Here is an 8,304-nt window from a genome sequence, read left to right on the forward strand (position 1 = left end):
CATCTCAGTCCAGAAATGTGCAGTTCTAGGCACAGCCAAGATACTGCGCAGAACCCTTAAGCTCCCAGGCCTCTGGTAGAGGACCCGAGCTCAGAGGATGAAACAGACCACCCGCGGAGGGTGAGAAGGGAATTTTTTATATAAAATAAAGAAGTTGCATTTCTAAAGATATGCTTTCTGAATTATTTTTTTGTCATGAGTCATAATAAGACTTTTGGAAACAACAGTTATTATTGATCTGTAAACGTCCTAAATATTGACTGTGTTACTTTGTCTGTATTTTTTTATGTGCGTTCTCAGAACAGGAAGTGAGTCGCTCGTTATTTGAAAAGCTTCTTGTTTATTTATCTGAATTCATGTTTGCATTGAAATCTTCTCTCGAGTAAATCGTTTTATCGTCCCTATCTACTAAGAAACCGAATTAACGTGAAATGCATTGTTTGATAAAAGTTTATTCCACTGGACGTGAAGGGGTTTAAAGTTGGCGTCTTCCCTGTCTGTGTGCTTTCACCCACAGCGAACAGATCAGCAAGCGCCAGTCGCAGATCGACCGTCTGTACGTGTCTCTGAAGGACCTGGTGGAGGAGAGGAAGAGCCGCCTGGAGCAGCAGTACTGGCTGTACCAGCTCAACAGGGAGGTGGACGAGCTGGAGCAGTGGATCGCCCAGAGGGAGGTGGTGGCCAGCTCGCCTGAACTGGGCCAGGACTTTGAGCACGTCTCCGTGAGTCTGGGGGAGAGGCGGACATTTTGAGTTATTTTTTTTTTATTTGTATATCTTCTGGGCTTTTTCTTCTATTGTTTTTGGATACCAAAAACATAAAAAAAAAATTAGTTGACATGCAGGACTGATTAAAGTTTGCAAAACTAAGTTAATTTAACATATTGTAACATTATTTATTTTAAATATACTGTTTGAGAAAATATAAAATTCAACTCAAGTCAAATTAGAAATGATAATGTTTTGACATTTTGTTGTTTAAGAAAAAAATCATGACCTGCTTAAAATAGTAACAGAGTTTAGTAACCATGGTAACGTCACATTACCATGGTTTCTGGAATTCCCTCAGAAACTGAGGGAATCGCCATAGCAACCAGTGACTGAGCAGTTTTCTCTGTCACATTTCACCTTTACAAGCTCTTTGAAATTGAGGATTAAAACCTGATAAGAAGATAACATAGAATAAAGTGTACTAAAATAAGCCATAGTTGGATGATTTATAAAATAAAATATGTTATTTGTTTTGTTTTGTTTTTTTAATGTATTTAGTTCTCTGTCGGTAACATATTTATTTAACTATTTCTGTTACTGTTTCTGTAAGTACTTTTGTTTGTTTTATATATTAGCTTTTAACTGTTTTGTTATATGTTTGTTATCAGTATTTTATTTAAGTATTTGTTAATTTATCTGGCAAATTTATGTATGATAATTTTTGTACATGTAGTTTATTTTTATTTTTCATTTATTGTAAGTTTATTTCTTTATGATATTTTATTTATTAGTTAGTTTATTATAAATGGTTACTCTACCACTTCTGACATTTGCAGGTAAACAGCACTTCGCCACCCATCATGTGAATCTGTTACACTTTGCGTACTTTCTCTCTTAGTCCCAACTTTATATGTCTTGTTATAAAAATAATACAGAAAAACTTCAGAAAATGTCCTAGTTATTTGCCGTAGGTGAACATTTGGTAAATAGCATCATCTCTAATTATAACATGACAGATAAAAACAGTAGTTTAATTGTTTCATTTTTTAAATGCATCCAGGTCCTCCAGGAAAAGTTCACAGAGTTTGCGTTGGAGACAGGAAGTGTGGGACAGGAGCGTGTGACGGCTGTCAATCAGATGGTGGACGAGCTGATCGACTACGGCCACTCTGAGGCCGCCACCATCGCCGAGTGGAAGGACGGGGTCAACGAGGCCTGGGCCGACCTGCTGGAGCTCATGGAGACCCGAGCGCAGATGCTCGCTGCTTCTCACCAGCTGCACAAGTTCTTCTCCGACTGCAAAGAGGTAAAACAAAGACAGTAGCTGAGTAACTCAGTTTCATAATTGTGGTGTCTCTGTTAAATAAGGAATGTAATTAACGTCACACACAACTCATTAAAAATCATAGCAGTTACATGAGATATTCTCATAATTCGGCGTTTGTCTATCARTCAATCAGAGGAGACGTTTGCGTCTTATTTAGGTGTTTGAGCGTCAAGTCCTGCCTACTTAGGAGCGGCTGCGTTTTGGGGAAATTGTAATAGGCTATGTTATATTAGAACTATGGATTTAACACACTGGAATGACATAAAATGTTTTTTTTTTACTTTGTGATGCTCTGGTGGAGCCAGAAAAAATAAAAAGAAACCATCATCCTTCTACCACTTCCTGTCGTCTTTTTCAGCATTTCTGCCAGTAGTAACATCCTGCTATTGATCACGTGACTCCTGTGATTTAAAAAAAGTTTCCATTGCAGTTTTGCAAAATAAATGTATTTCTATACAACCAAAAAACCACCCAGAGCAAAAAGTTTATCAAGAAACATGATTGGGTTTTTTTTCCCTAAAATTACCATGTTTCAACTGAGCAAATTTAATTTCGGAATTTCAATTTGGCAGATTTATGGTCAATGGAAACGCAGCATGTTGGTAGACGACTAAATCAAAAAGAGAAAAATATAAATCAAAAAACTCAACAGTTGAACATTTTACAAACGAAATCCAGACAGACATTGGTAAAATTGAACTCTGGTCCGCTTACAAACATCGGTCTCGGTTCTGGTGAAGTTAATTACTGGAGACCGCTCCAAAAGCAGGAAGTGGACTACAGCACAGGGCATTCTGGGTAAATACAACCAAAACAAATGCCTTAGCCCAGTGCTAGCGGTAAAAATAGCTTGTGGTCTTTTACCAAAGACAAAAGAGAAATCGTACAACTGCTAACAGTGACCACTACTCCATTTTTGTTTACATTTTGTGAAGAAGGACGTTGCACTCAGTTCTTCTCCTGAGGTTTTCACATTGTTTCCTTCAGTAGTTCTGTGTACAGTGCCACCACAGGTGAGGAGGGGAACAGGTTTTCCAATTAGTTTGGATCTGTTGTCAGTTTGTGAAAGCGAACCACAGAAAACGCTGCAACTTTGGTCCCAATCAAACAGATTCTACCAATAGATGTGAAAACAGGCTTAGTAAAGAATTCTTCTTTTTAAAATTACTGCAAATCACTCTTAATTGTTTGATTAAAAGGTGTATTTGGTGTTTTTTATTTTTTATTTCTGCAGATTTACATAACATTTCTTCATTTCCAGATCTTGGCCCAGATTGAGGATAAGCACCGGCGGCTCCCAGAGGTCCGGGCTCGGCAGGGCAGCACGTCCAACACCAGCACGCTGCAGAGGCTCCTGCAGAGCTTCGAACAGGACATCCAGCTGCTGGTCACCCAGGTACTCGCTGCCTGCTCTGGCATCTACATGCTCTACATCTGGAAGCTGCTGGGAGGTTCTACATAGTTTCTCATTTGACTTTTTAACCTTGATTTTCAGTGAAGGTTAAGAAAGTCAGACTTATTAAAAATTAAAGACAAGGAGAACCTCTGTAGTATTTACACAGACGGACAAAATTATTGGTTCCTGTTCGTTAATGATTAAGAAAGGTCACTGAAATAACTTGAAGTAATAATAGATAAAAATAAAACACCAAATGCTACCAAGAACTTTTGGTTCAGTTTCTTTATTCACTTGAATTAAGACAAAAACTACTTACAGTAACTTTGGAGCAAAAGGGGCTTATTTTAAATCAATATATTCCTTAAAACGGATGAAAAACTATCAGATTATTTCACTCATAACATTTTTCCTTGTTATAAGTGAAATAATCTGTCAGTGGAACTAGAACTTTTTCATCAATATTAAGGAATTATTTATTGAAGAATGTTTGTTTGTAACCAAAGACTTTTTGTGTATATTTTGTTCCTAAAAATGGAAAAAAATGTTCTTATAAAGTCTTTGATTCAGAGATTTTAGCTTTCGTTTAAGGCTAATTTATCATTAAAATGAATCCTTATTTCAAACCTCTGGTTCTTTTATGCTACAAATTACTTTGGTACCTCACCAACACAGGTATTACCAAGTATTTTAGATTTTTTTGTTGTTGTCTAGTTTCTAGTAGAAATGTCGTACCACAAGTGAAATAAGACAAAACTAACTTACGGGTAACTTTTCAACAAGAAATAGGAGCTTATTTTAAGTCAGTAATCCCTTAATATTGATGGAAAAAGCTCTAGTTCATAAACAACTGTAACTGTGCCGTTACCTAGCAACCGTAGGCCAAGCTCAGCTCGTCTCCTAGCAACCGAGTTCTAGTTCCACTGCCAGATTTATTCACTTACAAGGAGACATTTTTCATGTTATCAGTGAAATAACATAAAAATTTTTATTTTTTTCACGTTTTTCATATTTTTGAAAAAGAAATAAACATTTGTGGCTGAAATGTTACTTTTGTATTATTTCAAGTGTAATAAGATATTTGCATTAGAAAGTAGACCAAAAACTAAAAATACTTGGTAAGATTTTGTGTTTTTACAGTGAAGTTTGTTTTGGCAAAACTACCAATTTACTGCGTCAGAACCTGCGGTGCAGAGAAAGTGATTAATTTTCCTCAGGAACGATGCAAAAAGCGCAGCTGCTCTGTGCGGAGCCCCAAAATGTCCTGAGCAGCTTCGCTGGCTGCGTCTTTCTGCTCTTACACCCGGCGTCTACGCTATGATCGCAGGTGCGTCAGCTGCAGGAGAGCGCGGCCCAGCTGAGGACGGTGTACGCGGGCGAGAAGGCCGAAGCCATCGCTTGCCGTGAGCACGAAGTGATGCAGTGCTGGAAGGAGCTGCTGACGTCCTGCGAAGAGTGCCGGCTGCAGATCACCACGGAAACGGACAAGCTGAGGTTCTTCAGCATGGTCCGGGATCAGATCATGTGGATGGAGTCCATCATCTGTCAGATCGGCACCGGGGAGAAACCCAGGTGTGCAGAAAAGTCCAACAGCTGGAGGTTTATTTTCATATGTAACCTTGTGAATAAAATCTGGCTTTAGCTTTGTTGCTAATGCAATAACCAAAAAAAAAAAAACTGCCAGAGAAGAAATTTACCCCAGAAAATGATCCTGGTGAGGCGGATAGATATGGTTCGTGTTACCCTGAACCTTCAGAGTGGAGCTTCCTGTTGGGAGGAGGATGAGCACTTCTGATTGGTTTAGTTATCTAAAGCCAATCAGAGGTTAGCAAACAGAATATGTAGCTTCAAGCTCAAAATTCAGCTTCAAACCAGCTCTGGGGTAAATATTTAGCTCGCTAACTTCTGATTGGCTAAACATTTAAACAGAGCTAAACATTTAGCTCTGGGTTAAATATTTAAATATAGTAGTTAATGTTTAGCTCATTAACTACTAACTGGCTTAGTTAAAAACCAATCAAGAGTTAGCAAGCTAAATATTTAGCTTCAACTGAAAACTTCAGTCTGAAGCTAAATATTTGGTTTACCAGTGAATCTGCTGCAGCAGTGACTGCACCGCCTCACCAGCAGGTGTTTAAATGCTTGCTAGACTCAGCTTTTATTTTGATAGTCCACATCCTGTAATTGGCAAGTGATTTTGTGTACTAGATAAATATTTAGATTTAAACTAAATCTTCAGCCTGATAACTAAATATGCATTTTAAAGCTACATTTTTATCAATGTCACTCATTTGACATGGTGAAAATGTGATTTGGAAAAATAAACCCTCATTTTTTTCTTTTGTAACTTGATAAATGACCCAAATTATGTTTAAACCGTGATGAAATGTTTAGTTCTGAAGAATATTCACTTGTTAAAAAGCAACATGGTGGCCTGTAAATGCAGAGCAGATGTGATGGTTCTGCGGTTCCTGCAGGGACGTGTCGTCGGTGGAGGTGCTGATGAACTACCACCAGAGCCTGAAGAGCGAAGTGGAGGCCCGCAGCCAGAGCACGCTGGAGTGCATCGAAATGGGAAAGATGCTGCTGGCTGCTAGAAACCCTGCAGCTGAGGAGGTGACATTACATAACAACAACACAAGCAGACATCAGTGTTGGGCAAATGATGCAGCGATCAGACGAGATGTTCACATTCTGCAGGAGGCAGACGTGGACAATTCTCGCCGGAACTAAACGTTTCAGGCGTTTAGTTCACAAAATTTTTACAATAGATGTCTGAGTCCTTAGCCCATTCTTAGTTTGCCAACTAAATATTTAGCTCCAAACTAAATTTTATTTTGCAGGCTAAATATTTAATAAGCAATATTTAGTTTGCAAACTAAAATTCTGTTAGTTATTTCCATACATTTTTAGTATGCAAGTTAACTATTTATAAATAGTATTTAGCTCTGAGCTACCTAAATATGTAAACATTTAATTTGGAGCTAAATATTTAGCTAACAAGCTAACTATTTAGTTTGAAGCTAAATAATAAGTCAGCAATCTAAATACTTAATAACCAAGCAAAATGTTTATCTCCATGTATATTTAGTATTCATGCTAAATAGATGAGCATTAGTTGGCTAAATATTTAGCACTGAAGTAGTAAATATTTGATTAGCTCTGAGCTAGCTAAATATTTGAATATTGAGTTTTGAGCTAAATATTTAGCTAGCAAGCTACTTAGTTTGAAGCTAAATATTTTGTAAACAAGTTAAATATTTATCATTATAAATGTTTAGTGTGCAAGCTAACCATTTAGCTCCAAGCTAAATATTTAGCTCTGAGTTAGCTGTATGTTTGGCTAACTCAGAGCTACTGTACTATTTTACCAGCTCTGAAGTAGCTAAATATTTAAAAATTGAGTTTGTACCTAAATATTTGGTTGGTTAATAATGTAGCTTGCTGACTTAATTATTTTGAAATTGTGATATTTATAAATGAATGACTAACATTGTCAAAAATATGACTGAAAAATGAACTCTGTGAGGAGCTAATTGATTCCAATCACTGACATTCATTAGATTTAATCTGATGTATTTGAAGTAAATGCAAACATTTTCCAAAAAATGAGCTGTATAGTTTTGTAATTCTGATGTTTGTTTTCAAATTTTAGATCAAGGAGAAGCTGGAAAAGGTGATTGCAAAGCAGCGTGAGCTTTCAGAGAAGTGGGACAAACACTGGGAGTCCCTCCAGCAACGTGAGCACAAACTCCCGTCCTAAATGGAGACGTCATCACACTTTCTGTTCTTAAATACTCCGCCTGTTCCTTCCGTTTTGCCTCCAGTGTTGGAGGTTCACCAGTTCGCCCAGGAGGCGATGGTGGCGGAGGCCTGGCTGACGGCCCAGGAACCGCTGATCAGCAGCAAGGAGCTGGGCGGCAGCGTGGACGAGGTGGAGCAGCTCATTCGCCGACACGAAGCCTTCCGGAAAGCCGCCGCCACCTGGGAGGAGAGATTCAGCTCGCTGCGGCGTCTCACTACGGTAAAACCGCCACGGACACCGAGTCGGTCCAAAATACGGAAACTGCTCATCAGCTAGGGAATTTACATACTGACTTATGATTTAGCCCTGAGCAAGCTAAGCATTTAGTTTAAACATTTAGGTAGATCAGAGCTAAATAGTTTGGTAAACGCTAAATGTATCCCTTGCTATTTAAATATTTACCTGCAAACTAAATATTCAGCTTCAAACTGAATGTTTTAGCTCTGAACTAAATATTTTTGCTTGGAGGTAAATATTTTTATCCTCTACCTTTAGCTACTGTACATACATCAAGCTAGTATTTAGCTTGAACATAAATGTTTTGCTTCACACTAAACATTTAACATAGAAACTAAATATGTACATTAAAACTGTAACATTTATAAAAGAAGTATGTTGAAAATATGACTTTGAAAAATGAATTAGTTTTTTTACGACAGACTAAATAAACTGAATTTAGTTCATTTTGACTTAAACTACATTTATTCAGTGAAATATCATAACCTTAATATCTGAACTTTGTGGCGTTTCCGATTTTTCCCTCTAAAATTTTAGTTTATTTTTTTTATTTATTCCACAGGAACCAATTTTATAATATTTTTATTTTGCAAACGACAACCTGAAGCTTTTTAGTTTCGTTTTACTTCTAAACTTGTTTTTCTGTTTTGTTTTGTACCTTTTCCAGGTGGAAAAGCTGAGAGCGGAGCAGAGCAAGCTGCCGCCGACGCCGCTGCTGGGCCGGAAAGTCTTCCTGGACCCTCAGGACGCGGCGCCGGGCCCGGCCGCGCTGCCCCGCCTCCCCGTCTCCCCCGTCATGAGGCAGACCATCTACGAGCAGAACGAAGCC

The 8,304-nt window shown here is 38.1% G+C and overlaps 1 protein-coding gene across 1 annotated transcript in view; it reads left to right on the forward strand.

The window, feature by feature from the left end:
- Positions 1-8,304, forward strand: part of sptbn4b (spectrin, beta, non-erythrocytic 4b) — a 79,228-nt gene that overhangs the window by 61,025 nt on the left and 9,899 nt on the right. The window contains exons 31-38 of the mRNA XM_008426637.1: positions 518-722; positions 1,771-2,016; positions 3,299-3,433; positions 4,761-5,005; positions 5,911-6,049; positions 7,089-7,173; positions 7,261-7,457; positions 8,143-8,301. Of these exons, the coding sequence (XP_008424859.1) occupies positions 518-722; positions 1,771-2,016; positions 3,299-3,433; positions 4,761-5,005; positions 5,911-6,049; positions 7,089-7,173; positions 7,261-7,457; positions 8,143-8,301 (1,411 nt within the window). The remainder of the gene's footprint in view (positions 1-517; positions 723-1,770; positions 2,017-3,298; positions 3,434-4,760; positions 5,006-5,910; positions 6,050-7,088; positions 7,174-7,260; positions 7,458-8,142; positions 8,302-8,304) is intronic.

This window comes from Poecilia reticulata, linkage group LG13, assembly GCF_000633615.1.
Source record: "Poecilia reticulata strain Guanapo linkage group LG13, Guppy_female_1.0+MT, whole genome shotgun sequence".
In the NCBI taxonomy this organism is placed as follows: Eukaryota; Metazoa; Chordata; class Actinopteri; order Cyprinodontiformes; family Poeciliidae; genus Poecilia; species Poecilia reticulata.